The sequence below is a fragment of the Porites lutea genome, chromosome 14 (genome assembly GCF_958299795.1).
Source record: "Porites lutea chromosome 14, jaPorLute2.1, whole genome shotgun sequence".
In the NCBI taxonomy this organism is placed as follows: domain Eukaryota; kingdom Metazoa; phylum Cnidaria; class Anthozoa; order Scleractinia; family Poritidae; genus Porites; species Porites lutea.
In genome coordinates this window covers 777,498-798,241 of record NC_133214.1, presented here as the reverse complement: position 1 = coordinate 798,241, position 20,744 = coordinate 777,498, and the positions used below count along the sequence as shown (strand labels likewise).

The 20,744-nt window shown below is 38.6% G+C and overlaps 2 protein-coding genes across 2 annotated transcripts in view; one reads left to right on the top strand and one right to left on the bottom strand.

Annotated features, from left to right (window-relative positions):
• Positions 1 to 20,591, bottom strand: part of LOC140924551 (carbamoyl-phosphate synthase [ammonia], mitochondrial-like) — a 38,275-nt gene extending 17,684 nt beyond the window's left edge. Inside the window, exons 1-27 of the mRNA XM_073374571.1 lie at positions 20,277 to 20,591; positions 19,625 to 19,734; positions 18,933 to 19,077; positions 18,410 to 18,499; positions 17,810 to 17,866; positions 17,236 to 17,328; positions 16,579 to 16,668; positions 16,248 to 16,376; positions 15,537 to 15,643; positions 15,036 to 15,177; positions 14,633 to 14,710; positions 14,438 to 14,533; positions 13,348 to 13,443; positions 12,964 to 13,038; positions 12,512 to 12,626; positions 12,318 to 12,364; positions 11,853 to 11,963; positions 11,262 to 11,390; positions 10,480 to 10,624; positions 9,696 to 9,772; positions 9,359 to 9,492; positions 8,709 to 8,832; positions 8,380 to 8,454; positions 8,185 to 8,271; positions 7,668 to 7,757; positions 6,968 to 7,086; positions 5,961 to 6,102 (exon numbers count right to left, since the gene is read on the bottom strand). Coding sequence (XP_073230672.1) covers positions 5,961 to 6,102; positions 6,968 to 7,086; positions 7,668 to 7,757; positions 8,185 to 8,271; positions 8,380 to 8,454; positions 8,709 to 8,832; positions 9,359 to 9,492; positions 9,696 to 9,772; positions 10,480 to 10,624; positions 11,262 to 11,390; positions 11,853 to 11,963; positions 12,318 to 12,364; positions 12,512 to 12,626; positions 12,964 to 13,038; positions 13,348 to 13,443; positions 14,438 to 14,533; positions 14,633 to 14,710; positions 15,036 to 15,177; positions 15,537 to 15,643; positions 16,248 to 16,376; positions 16,579 to 16,668; positions 17,236 to 17,328; positions 17,810 to 17,866; positions 18,410 to 18,499; positions 18,933 to 19,077; positions 19,625 to 19,734; positions 20,277 to 20,375 — 2,802 coding nt within the window. The 5' untranslated portion in view covers positions 20,376 to 20,591. The remainder of the gene's footprint in view (positions 1 to 5,960; positions 6,103 to 6,967; positions 7,087 to 7,667; positions 7,758 to 8,184; positions 8,272 to 8,379; positions 8,455 to 8,708; positions 8,833 to 9,358; positions 9,493 to 9,695; positions 9,773 to 10,479; positions 10,625 to 11,261; positions 11,391 to 11,852; positions 11,964 to 12,317; positions 12,365 to 12,511; positions 12,627 to 12,963; positions 13,039 to 13,347; positions 13,444 to 14,437; positions 14,534 to 14,632; positions 14,711 to 15,035; positions 15,178 to 15,536; positions 15,644 to 16,247; positions 16,377 to 16,578; positions 16,669 to 17,235; positions 17,329 to 17,809; positions 17,867 to 18,409; positions 18,500 to 18,932; positions 19,078 to 19,624; positions 19,735 to 20,276) is intronic.
• LOC140924588 (uncharacterized) lies at positions 4,430 to 5,575 on the top strand. Its single transcript, XM_073374604.1, has one exon. It carries the CDS (start codon positions 4,489 to 4,491, stop codon positions 5,227 to 5,229), a length of 741 nt encoding a protein of 246 aa, XP_073230705.1. The 5' UTR covers positions 4,430 to 4,488; the 3' UTR covers positions 5,230 to 5,575.
• Positions 20,592 to 20,744: the final 153 nt, after the last annotated feature.

Here is a 20,744-nt window from a genome sequence, read left to right as displayed (position 1 = left end):
TGTTATTTGTGATTGGACAGACACAAGTCTAGAAATCTTATTCCTCTTTTTCGATACTCTATTGGTTAACGTATAAGGCCAAACACGTTGTTATTCTACCCCAATTTTTTTCCTTTACTTATTTATGTTCTACAATATCCTTACGTTTTTCTTCCCACTTTCTGCTTCGACGTTGTTATTAAACTAGTACTACTACTATGGCCGAGAAAGACGCACGCCTAAAAAAAAAACTTTAAAAAGAAATACTCTTTCCGGGCTCTGGAATTATTATAAACAGCAGTGATCAAGTAACAACTGATTAACTTTCCGTAATTTCTGTTCTCTGTCGGTGTCATGTTTATGTCTTGCAAAGTTCATTTTTACGTCGAATGATCAGTTTTCCAGATTAATGATCACTGGGTATATGTTTTGCTGATTAGAACTCCTGTAGATCTTATGTTCTGCGGCATATTCATTTGCGGTCCTTTGCAGTTAATGTTCTTCTGTTACACAAGAGAAAAAGTACCTTCCTCAAATTCCATTGTCGGCAGGCTCACTCTAGCCTGTGTACAGACCCCCCTCCCATCAGTAAAAATCGGAGAAGGCGCGTCTATGACTGCACCGTCGATAATCGAGTGTGGAAAAATTTTGCACAAATTAAAAAAAATTGACTGATGAAAGGCGGGGTTTGTACACAGGCTGGCTCACTCGAGACACTCTCCCGATAAAAAAATCGAAATAATGGAAAAACTGGCACTCACTGGCATGGATTATTCATTCCGCCATTCAACAAATCACGATATCTGACCTTCTTAACCACATGTAAACAAAGGCATGCACCAATGGGTTTAATTGTTTTAACCGAAACCAATATCATAGACTGCGTAGCAGGCATTCGAGCAACAAACAACAAGGAGCGGAAAGGTACGGTGGCCTATAAGGGACATAAAAACCCAGCTATTTATTTTGGGAAATTTGAATGGTAAAACTTATCATTTCAGGTTTGGGGTTTTATTTTCATACCTATAATTTTTTCCTTTGTTAAAGCCCAATTTTTTTTTATTTTAAAACATTTTTTTAAAACTCAGCCCGTTTTTTAAAAACGCACGGTTTTTTTAACTCAGATTTTTTTCAAAACTCAGGGTTTTTTTAAAAAAAAAGTCAGATGTTTTCAAAACTCAGATTTTTTTTCAAAACTCAGTTTTTTTAAAAAACTCAGATGTTTTCAAAACTCAGGGGTTTTTTGAATTTGGCCACAATAGTGGCCGTTTATTTCCTTTAAGCATATCAAGCTAGGAAAATCGGGATATTCAAAAGATTATCCCAGCAAAAATGAGGGCACACCCGCCATCCGGGAGATGAAAGTGGAGCAAAAGGGGAGGGAACTGAAGGGATGGAAAAATGTTTTCCAACTTTCTTGTTGTAGTGAGGAGAGAGGCTTTGTGTCTCGCTTTCATGTCTTACAAACATACATATAATGTTCAGGATGGCAGGAACGCCCCCTCACTGGCAGCTGGAGAAATGACACATTAATCAGTCACATTAAGAATAAAACTATTTATTTCTTTCAGAAATAAATTTCATTTCTGTTTCATTTTATGCCCGTCACGTGGAACGAGCATAATGATTCGGTACTTTCCTGTGACATCAGGAAATTCTGACCGTAATTCTTTGATTGAATGTTACTTCAATACTTCAAACCTGGAGTACTAAGAAATCCTACGCTTCCTTCTTCTCGTACACGGAATAAAACTCAGTATTTGTCAGTTGAAAAGGGTACTTTTATGCCGAGAGCGGCTCGTTTTACCAGCTACCGGTATATAGACAATAAACTGAAATATTTATAATTGCGTTCGTGCACGCGGCCAGAATTCACTGAATGAAGGAAACACATATTTGTAATAATTTGGCCACTCAAGTGGCGTTTATTACAAACCAATTACAAGTGCTAACGTGTCACGTTAACCGAGAATCATCGCTTAGTGTAACATGACAGTTATTTGATTCAGTGAATTAAGTACCAAGAGCAGAGGAGGAGCCAAGGGGATGGAAGAGGGTCGGAGAAAGAAATAAGTTCACTATTGAAAAGCTAAACAGCTCACGATCGGCGATGGCAGAAAAAGGGGGCGAGCGATAGCGAAGCTAACGAATTTATAGCCCGCTCTGTGTGTGGTGCCTAGCCAGCTATCGTTATCTTGACTATCCACCTCTGCAGCTTGCACTGAAAGATAATGCCCCGCCTCATCATAAAACCCATTATCGCGGCAAGTCAATAATGGGTCATTTTTCAAAAGGGTTATGTAGGAGAAGAAATCATAGCTAGTCTAGGATTTCTGAGTAGCCTTAGTTTTTAGTTTTTTGTTCTACTAGCTTTTCTGGACACAGGTAACGGCCCAAAGGGAATGGGCACGAACGGGACTCTTAGGTCCCATGCAAGGTGCCATCCCTATCCAATCGTCCCACAACCCGTCAAGAGAGGTTGGCCACACCACTAGGGTCAATACGTCCCCTACTCTTTTCGAACAGTGGCGTGTGTTCTTTTACGTTCCACATGAACTGATCAGTGAAAATGTTGTGAGACCGGACCTGCGGTTTTTTGTCCTTATCCGAGAAGACTAGAAAGTCTAATCATTTGCAGATGTCATTACAAAGGCAGCACTTTCTTCTCATTTATTTAAAGATCCTGAGTGTTGGTCCGGCCGGGGTTTGAACCCGCGACCTTCCGCTTGGCGGACCGGCGCTCTCCCAACTGAGCTTACCAGGCGGCGGTTAATCAATCAAGATTGAAGTAACACAATTCCCTGATGTCACAGGAATGTACGGAGGCATTATGCTCGTTCCACGTGAAAGGCACAAAATGAAACATAAAACAGATAAAACCATTGATCATCAACGCCATTTTGTTCATTTTCTTTGAACCAGCAATCGTGGTCAACAGGTATATGACATGCGCATTGTTTAAACTGGATTTTGAAAACAAAACTCATTTTTTTAAAAAAACCTGAGTTCTGAAAAAAAAACCCTGAGTTTTGAAAACATCTGAGTACTTTAAAAAAAAATCTGAGTTTAAAAAAAACCTGAGTTTTGAAAAAATTTGAGTTTTTTAAAAAAATTAATGTCAAAAGGAATTAAAACTTGGTCTTTAACAAAGGAAAATATTGTAGGTATGAAAATAAAACCGCAAACCTAAAATAATAAGTTTTACCATTCAAATGTCCCAAAAATAAGTAGCTGGGTTTTTATGTCCCTTATGGGCCACCGTAGGGAAAGGGGCACGCTTATCAAGTTCTTTCTCACGCCTGCTACACAGTACAGCCTACCAAATTACAATGTAAGGCCTAGAAAAACAAAGATACGACCGACTCAAGGGGTAATATGAAGGCTCTACGCGAGGGTATGAACAAGACTGGTACGACAGCTTGGATTCACGGTCTATAACTGGGAAGAACAACTGTTCGATTTTCTGGATTACTGGGTTGACGTGTTCCAAAATGACGCCATGCCAGATGTAAAGCAAATGTACCAGGATGCAGATGCAATCGTGGATATGCCTGGAAACCTTTTCTAGGAGGAAAAACATCTGGACTTTACTCGAGGTTGGCTTGTGCTTGGCTCGTGGCTGACTCGCTCGGGCCCGCTTCTGGTTCGTGAAATGCCCCGGGGGTAACTCCCATAAAAAAGTGACGGGGATGCTTGTCGGAAAATTAAAATTAAACCCATAAGGGAGAATAATGTGGGTGTGGCTCAAGCTTAAACTGACCCCTGAAAGGAGAACATAATAAAACAGACATCAAGATTTCAAAAAGTATTGTCATAAATCTCTACTTTTCGTTACTACGTAATCTCCTTGAGACCTTTGTTGAAATATAAATCTTCTTGAAAAACGAACTGTAACAATTAAGCAGGGTAAATAATTTGCACATCACTGGCCAATAAATGATGGGATGGTCACGCGATCGCGAACGAGAAAATCGAGGGAAGCGAGCGAAAGTAACTCGCTCTCTCCAGTCGAGCTCAGACTCGACTGACTGAAGCTACTTGCTAGACGAAGACATCTAAATAAGAGATATAGTGGTTTTTATTGCGCTAAAGATGCTAACATCGATTGCGTTTGTCTATAATTAGATTTCAAAAGCATTGTTATAAATCTCTAGTTTTTCGTACTACATAATCTCCTTGATACTTTTGTTGAAATATGAATCTTCTTGAAAAACGATTTCTGTGTGGTCGGTGCTACGGCAAATTTTTGTAAATTTCTTTATGCACAGCCTAAGCGATACCTGAATGGGTAAATATAGTGACTTTCCGTCCCAAACACCCCAAGTGAAACCTAATTCTGCAATTTACACCCCTAAGCATCCCCGTTACTTTTATGTGGGAGTAACCCCCTCCCCCGCCCCCCGAACCCGTGGCTCGGGTACAATAAATCAATAAATTGAGATTACGAGCTGCGAGCTCGGTAGCTCGATTAACACCTTGCTGGCGAGAAACAATCGCAACAAGTGAAATATGAAGGTTATTTGTGTAGGGCTGCAAAAAACCGGCACCAAATCAATTTGCAAAGCTTTACGGTATCTTGGATTCACGGTGTTTGACTGGGAAGAACAAATATTCGACTTTCTAGATCACTGGGTCGATGTTTTCCAAAATGGCGCTCAGCCAGATGTGAAGAGAGTCTACCATAACGCTGATGCCGCCTTGGATATACCCGCAAATTTCTTCTGGGAGGAAATATTAGAAGCTTTTCCCGACTGTAAAGTGATTTTGAGCGAAAGAGAAGAGGATTCCTGGGTAAAAAGTTTTGTAAACCAGCTGGAAATGTTCGAGAAGAACAATCAGTTAATATCGCGCACACATCTCTTGCTGTCGAAAACTAGTAGAAAGTTTTACGATGTTGCGTCGCCCTGTTATCATGCTTTGTTTGGTTCTTTCCTAAAGCCCAAGCCGACTTGCGTTTTCAAGAAGCGATATCGTATGCACAATGACCGCGTAAAGTCCATTGTACCAGCCGAGAAGCTACTGGTGTACATTGTAAAACAAGGATGGAAACCGCTGTGTGATTTCTTGGGCTGCGAGGTTCCAACATCCGCTTTCCCCCATGAAAATGTCAAGGGAGAAATTGCCACAAGCATGAAAGAAACAGCGATTGGCCGGCAAGTAAATTGGGAAGTTCAAAGAACTATTATTATCTTGCTTTCTCTTATCGTCGTTTTTGCAGCCGCATGTATTGTTATTTGCTTTTCTGGATGAAACTGGCGAAGCGGAAATCTGGCCGATCACAACCGAAAAAAGTTTTTAAAACTTGTAACATTATCTATTACTTTAATAATCAAGACTAGGTATCAACGTAATGGCTGTTGGTTTAGTTTTATCCTTTTTCTGAGTTTTTGGCTGCACGTGAGGCATATTTTGTCGTCACGCAACGCCCCTGACACCCAACACCAGTCACGATGCTGGGCTACGTGATAATCAACATGCAGATTTTTCACAACTAGAATTTGTTTAATATTTATAAGGAAGGTTTTTTATCGTTTTTACCATTTCATATAATTCTCATGGTGATTAATTGATTGAGCAGTGATATTGCAAGAAGGAATTAGTTGCCGATCTCTTGTCTAAGACAAAAATTGCTCATTTTGGTCCCCTATTTATTGAAAAGACAATAGTCCTTATTTTATCACCCTGATTTTATTTTGCATACAGAATTAAGTAGTTTTTCAAACTAACATCATGGAATAAGATTTTTGCAAAAAATTGTTGGTACCACAAAATTTGTGGCTGGAGATAAATGGTCTACATTTAATGTAGACCATTTATCTCCAGCCTTCACCCTTCGATCTAAAAAGACACCCGCCAGGTTCAAGACGCTAAAGAGTAAAACTGTATTCCCTGCTTAAGAAACCAAACGCTGTTCAGCAGCACATACTTTTTTAAACCAAATAAGGGATTGTACCCACCTGGGACTTGTTAACAATACATACCTGTTTAACCCAAGGTTTCACACCATGTTTGAGTCGTTCATTCCTCATGTCACTTTCCTGAACTCCTATCAGCTTGGCCAGCTGCCTGTCAGAAAAACCAGCTTGTTTGGCTTCTAGTAAGTCTTCCTGGGAAAAGGAGTCCCTGAAAACCAAAAAATTGAGAAAAAAGTAAGCACTATAGACTGCTTGATAGCAATTTGAGTGGTTAAACTGGAAACAAATCCATAACAGTGATTATCGCAGCCAGCAAATACAACTGCTTTTTCTCTTATCCTCAGCAGGAAGTAATGAACCTATTGGAAATATGTATCCTTGCCACACCCTACTGCCGCCACCACCACCACCACCACTGTTGCCATCATCATCCTCATCGTCATCATCATCTATTTCCATCAATGTCACATCATTGCCATCATAATCATTAGCACTACCATCATCATCATGGCATATCTTTATCACCATCATCATCACCACTACCATCATTCATTCGTTACCATTAACATCAACATCATTATCACCATCATCATTAACATTACCATAATCTTAAGGGCATTTAATATCTTTCTCATCATCATCACCTTCATGATGGTGTCGGTGTAAAACCACTATCAACCAATATCAGGATTACTGAAACTTTCATCATCAGTGTCAATAATTTGTCAGTGCCACCACCCAAACAATCATACCCATCCCGGTGGATCACCATTTTCATTATCAACATCACCATCCTTGTCACCAACAACAGCAACATCATTACCTATTATCATTATCCTATAACCGCCTAAATGGCTCTTGGGCTTTTCTCCACACAACATCAGTAGATCATCAAGAGTAAAGGTTATGAGAATTACTTAATTGATTATCACAGGGAGAATGCTGTGATCTTAAACCAAATTCTCTCAACTGTTCTTAAAAGAAATGTATGGAGATCAGTCTGGAGAATTTGTATGTGGATATTTGGGGCTTAAAGGGATAAATAAATCATGTAATTATACTTCACAACTTACAGCGTCAGGTTTTTCAGGTCACTCTCAATGTCCACTATTCGTTGCAGTTTATGTAAGAACCACCGATCTATGCTGGTCAGCTCATGTATTTGATCTACTGTGTAGCCTGCATGCAGTGCCTGAAAACACAAGCATTTGATGAGGCAGGGTTGCACATAAAATAATGCTATAGAGCGTGATTGATGATGAGTGCAGCAAGTTGGGCAAGAGCCGGTTTTAAACAACTGTTAACCTTTCTCTGCGCAATCAATATACCGTAAAATTCCAAAAATAAGCCCCTCCATGTATAAGCCCTTCCCAATATAAGCCCCCCAAACCAGTAATGCAAAAAGCCCTTTGTTAAATAGCCCCCCCCCTCCCCATTCCCGGGGGCTTGTACTTGGAAACTTGCCCTCAAATACAAAGTAAAACAAAGCAAAAACGGTAAATTTACTTCCAACTATAAGGCTAACTCAATTGATTTTGAAACTCAAATTTCTGTCTGTAGATAAGCCCCTCCGAATATAACCACCTCCAAAAATAAGCCCCTCAAAAGGGGCCTTTGAAAAATTTTTCGAATTTCAACCACCTCCCTTTTGTGACTTTTTTCATATTCCAGCCAACTGCTGTAATTTTTTTACACTTTGCTGGAAATATACCTTGCTAAATTAACATCTTCATTGTCTATTATTAAATCTGAATGTCAAGGAAAACTACTCACCTTTGCAATGGAGTAGACTCTGGTGTTTGATGGAACAACCAGCTCATTCTCCAATTTACAGTCTGACAGCTCCTGATGCATGCTGGGAAGCTAAAATAGAAAAGACCAAGAAGAAACGAATAAATCAAGCCTTCAAACGTAATATGGACATAGTATTCCACTTGAAACATACCTTCATCAACATACCATTTTGGTCAAGCTCTTGCAGGAAAGAAAGGAGTTATCTTTTTTACTACACTAGCCTTGCTCCTTGGGGAGGTGAGTAGTGGTTAGAGCACTCGCCTCCCACCAATGTGGCCTGGGTTCAAATCGCAGCATCAACGCCATGATTAAGTGGGTTGAGTTTGTTGTTGGTTCTCTCCCTTGCTCCAAGAGGTCTTTCTCCAGGTACTCTGGTTTTACCTACCCTCAAAACCAACATTTCCAATTTCCAAGTCGACCAGGGATCAGGTAGAAGAAGAACCACTATGTGGATGTGCTACCTCTAAATTGTTATTTAATTATTTATTCATCTTACCTTCTGCACAAAGCCATCAACTGAAGGATGGACCATACGCAAAGCCTTCTGGAAACTCTCCTCAAATGTTCTGCCAATAGCCATCACCTAAGGAACAAAGCGAGAAAAACTCATCACTTGACTTAAATGTACAACAGAATAGAAATAGAGTTAAAGGGACAAATATGACTGACTTGTGAAGAAATTGCTTTTTACCTCTCCAACACTCTTCATAGAACTCCCAATCTGTTTGGATGTCATGTGGAATCTGTCAAGGTCCCATCTAGGAATCTAAATGAAAAAATAAATGGCTTTGTATATTTATAAATCACTTCTCCAAAACCTTTTACACCCTGGGTGAAAAAAGTTGAGTTAGAGTGAAAATCTTTCCCATGGAAATTAGACAATGCAACTCAAGCTACAGCTGTCTTATCTCATCCTGCGTGCAGACGTCTCCTATTACCTGTATTGCATGTGGTCCTTTTTCCACATGCTACAAAGGAAATAGGAGGCTACACCTGGCTGGACAAGACACAATGAAGTACCTTGGTGACAATGTAATCCAGGCTGGGCTCAAAACATGCTGTTGTTTGTTGTGTTGTAGAGTTCTTTATGTCGGGAAGTTGTACACCAAGGGCCAGCTTAGCTGCAATGAATGCCAGAGGATATCTGCAAAAATAAGACCAGAAAAATCAAGCCCAGAAGAGATAACATGAAAGCCAAAGTAAAACTTCTCTGACAAGAAGAGCTGTTGGGCTTTGCTAAAACCTAAAACAACATCCCTTATCATGTCATGTGGTCCTATGTATGTTCCTTATGTAGGTTTCTGTTCAAAAGAAGTTTTTTTTTTTTGTAGTACAGTTTAACAAGTGACCAGCCTTGTTCATTTTTTTGGTCTAAGCTGAAATTCTATTCTATGCTGACATTCTTTTAAGCTAAGGTAGGTTCAAAAACAGTGTCTGCCCTTGGACACAGTTTCACGTAGTACAGTCAACTCTCTGATGGACGCCTTTGCGACCAGCACAAAGTGTTTGTCTCAGAGAGGTGTCCGTCTTATAGAGAGTCAACTAAAAGGAGTAAAGAAAGGCAGGGACCAACTCTAGGTGGCCATTTTAGTGAGGTGTCCGTAAAGAGGGAGTCAATTGTGTTTATTTTTAAGATCAGGGGCTACCACATGCACATACTACTTAATTACCCGGTAGCTTTAGAAGCCAATGCAGAGCTCCTGGACAAACGTGCATTGACTTCAATGATACAGTACTCCAAAGAAGCGGGATGGAGGGCATATTGTATGTTACATTCACCAATTATACCAAGATGGCGTACCACCTGTAGAGGAAGGTGAAAAGAAAATCCTGTGAGATCACAGTAACGGAAGAAAATGGTTAAGGTATGGAAAGATGGTTCAAGAGCAAACACTTCCTACAGAGCTTACTACAGTCTACAAATCAATTAATTAAAAGTGAGTTTTGTTATTAATTATTTATAAACAAAATAATGTAGACTAGATGAAGTGAAAGCTGTGATCAAACCTTTAGTGCTGTTTCTCGTAGCATGTGATATTCCTGGTTAGAAAGAGTTTGACTTGGAGCAACAACAATAGAGTCACCTGCAGAAAATGAATACAACAAGATTTAACAGTCTGTTACAAATTAAATTAAGAAAACTGATGGTATAGTGTTTGTCAGGGTAGCCTCAGACCAGGCTCCTTGGTGGGAAAAAAAGGGAGAAGGCTAGCTAGGTTTAGGATTATCGCCTCTCAACATTTGGAGAGCCTGTTCATAAGTTATCAGAGGGGTGGTAAGTAAGTAAGTAACCTTAATTTTTATTAATGTGGTCTAATACACTTAGCTCATTACAGTATTGCAAGTATCGCTATATTACAGGTACTGCAGAAAAAACAAAACAAAACAAAGGAAAACAAAAGCACTAAGATACAATATAAAATATCTATCTACAATATAAAAATCTGAGATTATGTTAGTAACAAAATAAAATAAAACTATGTACAATTCAATAATAATAAAAATAAAAACTATTTACAGATCAATATAACTGTGTGACGTCACTTTTTTCAAGCGTCTTTTAGAGCTACTTAATACTTGCTTTGTAGAGTTGACCTTGGGTATTGTAAGAATATCTTTACCACGAAGATTACAGGTTGAAGCTCTTCGTAGTATTAATTCCTTTAGGGTTAACGGAGTACCAATGTTTAGCACTTTAAAGACACAGCTGGCAATCTTCAAGATTCTTTGATCGTATAATAAGACAGTTCCTAGTTTCTTAAGAAATTCCAGACAGCAAGATAGACCATACCTGTATGAACTCCTAAAGGATCAAAATTCTCCATGTTACAGACTGTGATGCAGTTATCAGCAGCATCTCTCACAACTTCATACTCAATCTCCTTCCAGCCTAGCAGTGACTGCTCTATGAGAATTTGACTTGATAATGCTAGTGCCTGTACACAAGTATAATGAATGCTGATACTCAAAAAGATGTTAATGATAATGTATAGTTCCTGAAAATATCCATACTCCCCCCACAGAAGGGATTGGAAATTCCTAGGGGGGGGAAGGCCCCGAAATGTAAGTAAATGTATGATGAAGCTTGACTGGAGTTTCCAGAGGGGTGGGGGGGTCTAAGGAAAAATCCCTTCCGTGGGGAAGGTATGGATAATTTTTGGAACCACACATTATAATTTAAATTATTGGCACTTATTGTTTTTAGATTAATCAACTCATAACAGCACAGGATTCTCTGTTAAAAGAGAGTCTGAGGGAGAAATGTATTAAATACTGTGAGGATCTTAGCTTACGCTTATAAAATAATTTCAAGTGCAAATAAAATTTAATAAGACTTTTGAGTCTTAAAAACTCTGAAATGTAAAACCTGATAGGAGGTTAATTTTTTTATTATGTCAAGCACTTTCATTGTTTCTCAGTCTTACAGTATTTGGTGTTATTTAGCTCCTCAGGTTTGGATTGATCAACAGCTTCCAAGTATTAAAGATTTACCCCAAATCCAATGACTTGCAACATGCTGTATGAACTAACAATAAATCTATAATATCAGGTTATTTGTTATTTGCAACTTACCTGTTGTGAAACCTCTCTCAACTTTTGTTCATTTTCACACAAGCCTGATCCTAGGCCTCCTAGCGCATAAGCAGCTCGGACCATCACAGGGTATCCAATATTTTCTGCTGCCTTGAGAGCTGATTCAACCTAAAATATAACAACACAGGCCCAAAAATTGTCATAAATTCCCCTTTTAGACCTCTGGTCTTGAAAAGGCAGACTTAGATGGTACAATTTTTGCTTACGACTATCGTACGCGACTAGCATAAGTCATGACTTCCTGCCAGATCATTTCATGTATATTAGACCCATGACATCCCTACAACACATGTGGATCTCGTAAGTGAAAATTGTGCGCAAGTGGATGGATGCGCACAATGCCATATAGTCGTAAGCAAAAATCGTACTGTCTAAATTGGCCTTTAGACAGTTGTGACTGAAATTCTCAACAGTGTGCTTAAGTATAGGTTGGTTCTTTTATGTCTGGGTAGATTAACTTAATGTAACACATCAGATCAGGGTTTCATTACTTAGGTTTAAGAGAATAAGCAGCTCACTATTCTGAACAAAGAAGCTTTGGTTGAAAGTGCCACCCCTAGAGAAACTTACTGTTTCCACAGCAACACTGGGAGCAATTTTCTCTCCAATTTCTTTAAGTTTATCAGCAAATGTTTGTCTGTCTTCTGAGGCCTTGATTGACTCTATGGGTGTTCCAATAACCTAAAAAATGAAGAAAAGCAGTCGTTGATGTAGTCTTTCACAAAATGACAACTGTCTGAATGACTTTTAACTTAAAAAAATGAAAGTGATTTTCAAGGCTTACAGATCATTTTCAATACCCTCCTGAACATGTGGTAGATTTCCAAAGAAGATCCAGAGATTGTAACAGGAAAAACAAGTTTCAGATTTAGGGTTAAACACTAGTTATTCCTTCTCTAAGGTTACTGCAAGTTGTATGTTTTATATGTCTTTATATACTCTGAGCAAGGTTAACATCACTTTCTTGTGACCCCTGATAGACCAAAGTAACATTAGGGGTAGTTTTATTGATTAGCAATGCATAATTGTTGATACCTTAACACCATATCTTTGTAATACTCCTTTATCAAACAGCTCAACTCCTACACAAAAAAGAGAAAGAACACCTCTAGCTTTCAGGCGGAAACAACACATTAGATCCCAGATGAAAAGAAAAACCAGGTCACAAGTTTCTACAGTAAAAAAATACTAAATAAATTTCATGAAAATAAGTTTATGAAGGAGCTTACCACAGTTTAATGCTGTCTGTCCACCCATTGATAATAATATTCCATCAGGTCTCTCACGTCTTATCACATCCTCAACAAATTCAGGAGTTATTGGCACAAAGTACACCACATCTGCCTGTGTGAGAATAAAAATACAATTTAAATAGTGATACCTTAATGCTGCTCTTTGATGAGCTGGGGTTCTCTAATTTCAGGATTGACCACACAGAGATCACAATATATAAAATCCTTATTGTGTAGTTCCAGAAAATATCCATACTCTGTGGGAAAGGTATCATTAATTTTTGGAACCACACATTACAGTCAAAACCTATATTTCTGTTGATAAAGTAATATGAAAATAACAAACAATCCAGTCATATGAAGAAATAAAATTGTAAAACAACACCTGCTTTATAACCTGAACATGTAAAGTAGAGGTAGGATAACTCAGATAACATTAACTATTTTACCTGCTTTTCTCCTTCCTCATTGGTTTGAACAGATGCAATGTTAGGATTCATCAAAACTGTCTTAATGTTTTCTTCCTGTAATATGAACAGTTAACACCTTTAGATCTACACAGTGTTAGAAAAACATTAAAGGTTAACACTGAGAACTCAAGAGAAGCACCCAGGGTGTGAGGGAGGGAAAGAAAACAACTACTTGATTGACTGAGCAAGACAGGTGATTAAATTACAACATGATAACAGTCAACAATCCACCAGACAAACAGTGTGAGTTCCTGAGGGTAATGAAGTTATTCCCTTGAGATAAGAAGTCATCTGCCGATCCCACCAAAAAAAGGCAGGCAAGACAGGCAGCTTAGTTGAAAAAAGAAAAAATGTGAAACATACCTTGAGAGCCTTTATAGCTTGAGAACCAGAATAGTCAAATTCTCCAGCCTGACCAATGGACAAGCCACCAGATCCTAACACAAGAACTTTGGACACCTAAGATTTCAATGAAAACATTTCAATAATTTTATTTGTAAGACTGAAAGAATTCTATTTCAAGGTCACATGTGAGCATTGCCTTACCTCTTAGAAGGATCACATAAGAAATGTACTTAGGGAGTGTGGTATGTAAAAGATGTTTTGTCTTAGGGGTGGGGCCATGTAAGAATTTTACCTCAGGGGGTGGGGCAATGAAAGGAATGTTTTAATTTATTGGGCAGGGCTATGCGAGAGATGTTTTACCACAAGGGTGGGGGCTAGTTTGAAATGTTCTCCCCTAGGGGGTGGGACCATGTGAGAGAAATTGTACCTTAGTCTTAAGAGCTGTTGAAATCCTGTTATTGGAAGAGGGGTCATTTAAGAGATGTCTTGAGTATGGGGTATGGCCACATGAAAGATACCTCCATGAAAGGAATCTTCCTTCACTGCCGCAGGATTAGCGCAGTTGGTAGAGCACTTGACTGTAGAGTGGAAGGTTGCAGGTTTGATTCTGGGGGCCAGACCAATACTCGGGGTCTTAAAATAACTGAGAAATGAAGGTACTCCCTTTTCACTGCTTGAGAAGCCAGACCTTCGTGTGGCTCGGATAACCACGTAAAATGGCAGTCCTGTCTCCAGTTGGAGACAAAAAAACTAGTGTCCCCAAAATAATAGTACTCTCATGCTTAATACCTTGACACTCAAATAAAGTGCTTTTTTTCAGTTATGGTCATGTAAAAGACACAATGTATCAGCAGGCTGTCATTAAGAGCCAGTAGCTGGGGATTTCCCCTGGCTACTATGAATGTGGCCCCCAGCTACTTTCATAGGAAAACAGAAGAAAAATAGAACCAAAAGAAATGCTTAACTGTTTGATTCCCCACCTACTTGATATATTTACCCGCCAACTTGAAATCTTAGTGACAACCCTGTATCAGCATGGAGGATAAAGGGATTGATCAAGAGCTGTAGGTATGTAAGAGGGGTTGGAGTCATGTGACAAATGCCTTACCTTAGGGGGTGGTGGTACTTTGACAGGTCTTGACATGGCATGAGTTACTGAGGTCTTTTTCCCTTTGACAAGATCCATGAATGTGTCAAACAAGAACTGAGGAGAAACAGGGACTCAAAGTTCAAAATAGAAAAACATATCAGTTTTGTCTGATTTTATCTGTTGGCTAAGATAACGTAACCAAATAATAGTTACCTCAGTGTCTGTAGGTCCACCAAATGCTTCTGGATGAAACTGTGCTGTGAATATTGGTTTCTCAGTATGCATGATTCCCTAAAACCATAATAATAAGTTAGTAGTAAATATCATAATCTTTTATAATCTCTGTGCTCAAAGAGGTAAATGTTTATTTCTGTTGGATTTGCAGATCTTTTACGGGGGCAAGGGGTAAGCGCTATGGGGTGAGGCGTAGGGACCTTTTACCCCTATCTTTCACCTCATATTCCCTACCTCTCCCCTCTTACCTTTCAACCCTTGCCCTTCACCCCCTACCCCCTGCCTCTCACCACCTTAATAAAACTCCCCACCCTGTTAGATTTCTTTGTTGGCAAGAATAAAGTTTTTAATCAAAGATCCTACAAGCTTAGGTTTCTTGTACCTCATTTGTCTTGTCATTGGCATTTATAAACAGGGAGTTCCACTCTGCTGGGAGTGAACCCTCATCAATGGCAAATCCATGATTTTGCGAAGTGATAAATGCCTCTCCACTCAGCTGGTTAATTACTGGCTGATTATGTCCTCTGGAAAGAAAATTGATAGTCAGCTTTTGTTTTGTAGACAGCAAGCAAATATCAGTACCAGCCCAGAATCAAATCCATGTTAATAGTAACCTAGTAATAATTTTCAATCCTACTATTTTTTTGCTATGTTCAAGGCTGTGCTCTAAGAAAAAATTCTAAGGAGCCTAATGTTCTGAATATGAGAAATCGTAGGTGCCCAACATATGATTTCCATACAAAAAGGAAGATTTCCTAGTCACAAAAATAAGCCACCTGGGGCCTCTGGGCACTTCTACAGCACAACCCTACTGTTTAAAGAACTATCCAAATTTATTTGATCTTTCCTAGCTGAATAAATTTCTACAAGAGTTAACAGTAACCTGTTTCCCAGAGGCAGTTTATAGGTTTTTGCACCGGCAGCCAGACCTGTCAGCTGGTTTCCCATACAGATGCCAAACACTGGCTGGCTATGATTACTGTCCAGCACCTGCAACAAACAGAATCACAAAGTTGGTTAGTGCAAGGCCTTCTATGTACATATGCAAAGAAAGTAGTGTCCAATAGCTCGGGGCTAGCGGATTTTGCTATCAGGCTAGTGAATTCTGTTTTTAACTTGCCTGACGGGCAACTGATGTTTTTTGAGGAATTTGAATAACAGAAGAATTGTGAAATCAATTCTGCTAGTCAAAAAGCTTTTGGGGCTAATTGAAATGACGTCTGGGCTAGTGAATGCTAGCTTCAGCTTGCCCGAATGGCAAGCTGTAAAAATGATTTTCTTTGCACCCTGTATGTAGGAGGTTCCAAGTTCATTTCCCAGCTGTGACCTTAAACACTTGTTTCAACTTCTCTCCTTTCTTTGTTACTTTCACTAGCTTAAAATATCCATAAAACGGAGCGCTGATAGAGGGTGGGGGAGGGGGGATATGTCCACCGTCACCCTCAGGTTTGTCAGTCTAATGAGCACTGTTAAAAGTCACCAACATAAAATAAAGACCTTAACCTTAACAGACAGATTGAAACAAACTTCAGTATTTTTTTAACCCTAACCCTTAATTAACGCCTCTACACTAAATGTTGCTGGTATCACATACCTTACGGAGATTAAGAACAGCATCCCAAGCCAAAGCAGGGTCACCAGGTCCATTGGAAATAAACAAACCATCATATATCTCCTCTGAGTAGTCATAATCCCAAGGTACAAGATGAACTTCAGCCCCTCGCTTAACAAGAGAAAGAAACAATCAACTGACATACTTACAATGTAGTGCAGTCAAGCCACATACAAGCTTATACAGAAATGGCACCTCAGCAAACAAACTGTCAAAGCAGAGCGGAAAGACAGGCAGGGGAACACATATCACTAGGGATATGTGTTTCCCAGGTAGGGGAACACATATTACTAGGGATAAAATTAAAACTTACCATCACTAAATGCCTGATCATATTATGCTTTATTCCACAATCAACAGCTATCACCCTATATGGATTGCCTTTGCCAAAGATTTTTCTTTCCTAAAAGAAGGTACGAGGATTGAACTCTGACTAATGCATCTCATAACCTACAGTGTACAAGCCTAGCAAGTTTCAAACAAAAACCTCGTTCAAGTAAAAAAATGGAGAGTTGCTAGCTAGGGTTAAACATATTAGAATCTTAAAGACATTCTTTGGCTAGTTACTCAGATTGGTCCGTATTGCATTGAAGTGGATCTACTAAACTCCAGATGACATAGTAGGTAGTCCCATTTCCACTGATACTCGTCGAGGGGTGCCTTAAGAACAAAAGATCTGAATTCTGTTGAAATGACATGTCACACAAGCATGTATATCTGGGTTACTTCCACCTCTACCATTGTGGGTAACTTGGCATTGGCCAATAAATGGCCATTCGTCAATTCCAAATAGCATAGCCTACTGGATTGAATTGGATTGAACATTCTCCTATAGGTGCTTTATGCCACAGAAAAAGGGTGTTGAAGTTCTTTAGTGGGGGGTTCTCACCAGTTGGCCTTCTGTGTCACATCATTTTAAGAAAACCTCCGAGTAAAAAGATAATAGGAAACCTAACCAATGCAAACCTACCTTGACAGAAACATCTGCTGTTAAATTCCGTGTGTTGGGATCCAAAAATTCCACAGGCTGATCTTCAAACTCTATTTTTCCGAGGACTGTGCCCTGTTAAAAAACGAAAAAAGATTATCAAATTATTCATAGAATTGAGCAGGGATGACACAGTGGGGGGTGGGGGGGGGTTGTCATTTAGAAGCTGATGTTGATCTTTTGATACGTAGCCTGTACATAATTCTGATGCATGGTTGATTCTTGGCCCTGCATTAATTATGTGAGTTAATTCATACTGATAATGTCTGAAAGAGGAAAAATTGACCTTTATGAACACTAGCCAGATTCCTCAACAACAGTTATTAATATGTAGAGTATTTTCATGGAACATGGAACTCCTGCATGAAAACAGCCAATCAGTCCCTTTGCTTTATAGACAGTTGTAAAATGTTGGTACTGGTCAATGAGTAACCTAGTAGGTCCACAATATGTGCAGAAGTTTCACTTTAAAGCTAAATAGAACTCTGTTTCTAGTCGCAGTAGTCAAACATTGAAATGGCCTGGTTAGCCAAGGATTAAAGTAAACAATATATACTTTGTCTCTGATGGTCTTGGTAAGCCTTCTTGTGTCTATACCATACAAAGCAGGAATCTGTCAATAAAATCACGGGCAAATGGCATAAGTACTTTTAGATAAATTCCAGGTGTGTTTGATAAACTACTTGATTTACAATAACCCATTAAGCAATGATATCCAGACGCAAATTCTCCCGACTGACCTCCATTACTTCCTTAAAAAATTAGTTGAGAGAATGTGAAAAGAGATCAAAGTCTTTTTCCTTTAGTGATCATTCTATTAATTCTCATAACCTTTCCTCTTGATGATGTATGGAGATTGTTAGGAGAAAATTCATGTTGGTCACTCTTTGGACATAAATCCAACTGTGAAATGTCCTTGGTTTTACTGTTTCTTAGCACCAAAGCTAACTAATGTAATTCCTAGAAACATTGGCAGTGTACATCAGCCCAGTACCAGTAGATGATGATGATGATGATCATCATTACTATTATTATTATTATTATTATTATGTGTTTAACTTTGTTTCATACTCATCATTAAATATTACCATACGCAAAACAAAGGAAGATAATAAATTTAAGCCAAAGATAAAATTTATTGAACCATTTTGCATACCTTTTCTTCATTTAACCATTCTGAGAGTGATTTGACAGCATTCCAATGACTGTAGTTATGGGAGTAATCCTGAACAAGCAATCCTGAAACCTGAATGATGAGGAAAAAAATATTAACAAAAAGGAATTAAATTTATGGGTGATGCATATAAGGATGGTGGAGAAACATGACTCTGTTTACTTCAGGGGGGGGGGGGGATTAAATCCTAATCACAGTATCTTGAAGGAGCCAACTTTTTTTAGTCATAGTTGATAGATTTTTATCCTGAGGACCTGATCACATCGAAAGATGTACAAAGATCTCGGAAGACATTTAGAAGATTTGTACAAGGCTGTATTTTAAGACACAATGTAGGGAGTCCAAAGCTCTGAACCTGTGAGATCCAGGGTGCCCAACATATGATATCCATGCAAAAAATTAACATTTCTGTGTCTTTTGCCAACAAAAATATTTTATTCCAGAATTAGATGAAAAGAAAACAAAAGCAAATTGCTTTTTGGTTACTTAACTAACTGAGGATTACCTGTATATTTTCAGATTCAACATTTTTCAATAACCCATACTGATCTCTTTCTGTGGTGCTAGGAACACCATAGTTTCCCACTATGGGGTAAGTGAGGGTAAGAATCTGTCCTCTGTAACTTGGATCTGTGAGTGCTTCAGGGTAACTAAGATAAGACGAAACAATGTTGATTTTCTATTACAGCAAGGGGCCCAAAAGTGTGACCGCTTTTGATTTACTCACATTCTTTTGTACAGATTTAATCCAATCAGAAGCCAGCTGGAAACTGTCCTCAACTTGTGATTGGTTAATGTCTACATTAAAGAATGTGAGTTCATTAAAGAAGGTCACACTTTTCAGCTCCTTGCTGTAAAGTAATTTTCACAAAACCAAAGAGCAATCAACTCCAAGAGGTGGGTACTCCAATAACATCAACTGGATGTGTTGCGGGGTTTCATTTACATTAATTTAAGTAGGTGTCAGCCAGCTGCTGAGGAAGGTGGTAATCTATGGAATAACTCAAATGATAAATCAAGTACAAATCAAGGGAGAGTAGATGGTGATTAATGTAAGAATATCAATCAGAACTCTAGTAGGAGAGGGCAAACCCCTGGACTGGTTGGGTGTGGATACGGGTTATTGAACAGAAATCCCTCACAACAACTTTCTAGTATTTAAGAATCATCCCGACACAGGAAAAAATAGTTTTATACCCTGTTAAACCAGTGTTAAAGACAACTTCTCCAGATGTTGATTTGCCATGACCAAAGGAATATCCTTGGAGTCTTGTTCCATCCTCTAGAACCAATGATGCTGATAAACTCTGAAAGAGAAAGACAGCACAGGATATATGAAAAAGTATTGATAATTGTTGAAAAATCAAATTGATCCTCTGATCATGGGACCGATATTTTTTGGGTGTGGTAGAAGTTAATATTATGTAACTACTTAACTGTATTTTTGCCCTCGCCACCAAATTACTTTAATAATTCTATTAACACCTTTTTATTTAATTTATAGCTGTATTAATTAATGGAACTCGTTATCTTTTGACCACGTGCAATAACATTGCATCATTCAAAGAAACATGTAAAAGTAAAGTAACAGGACAAAGAAAGAAGGAAATTTCAGTTACGTCTACATATGCATAGTACACTCGCATATTAAAAGCTTTCACAAAGAAGTACACTTTTACATAAAGGCCACGAGGTAAGTTATCGTTTAATAGTTTCAATTTTTATAATGATAACAAAACCTTCATGAGCCTTTAAATGTTTTGTTTTTGCGTGAATAAATCAATCACCTTTCATCGATTACCTCTAATTGAGAAAGCTTCATGGTTTTATAATGTTTATCTTCACTTACTTTTCGCGATCTGGTTGTAGAAGACGATAACCTCAGACCAGATAATGTACATCTTCCGTTTCGTGCTAGAAAATGCGAAGCTCGAAGAATCAGAGCCATATCTGATCACAGTGCCTATGGAGTACCTTGAAACTTTAGATTCAAGCGAAGGGAGTGTTTTAAATCTTTAACTTAAGCTTCTTAAGATTCAACATATAAACACCCTTAAGGACACGTAAGCAAAACAAAGATAGTACAAGGCCGATATAAATATAAACAAAAGTGGCCCATGATTGTTTCCGAAATTTTACCATTCGTTCATTTCAAAATGGCGCGAAAATCACACAATTGCACGTGAAAGCTCCGTGACACGGGCAACAAGAACCAATGAGATCACTTCAAAACTTAAGAGGAGAGTTATCGGAAGACCATCGGGAGTTTGGATTCCGTCGACATTCACACAAAGAATTTTTATTTTTATCCGATGTA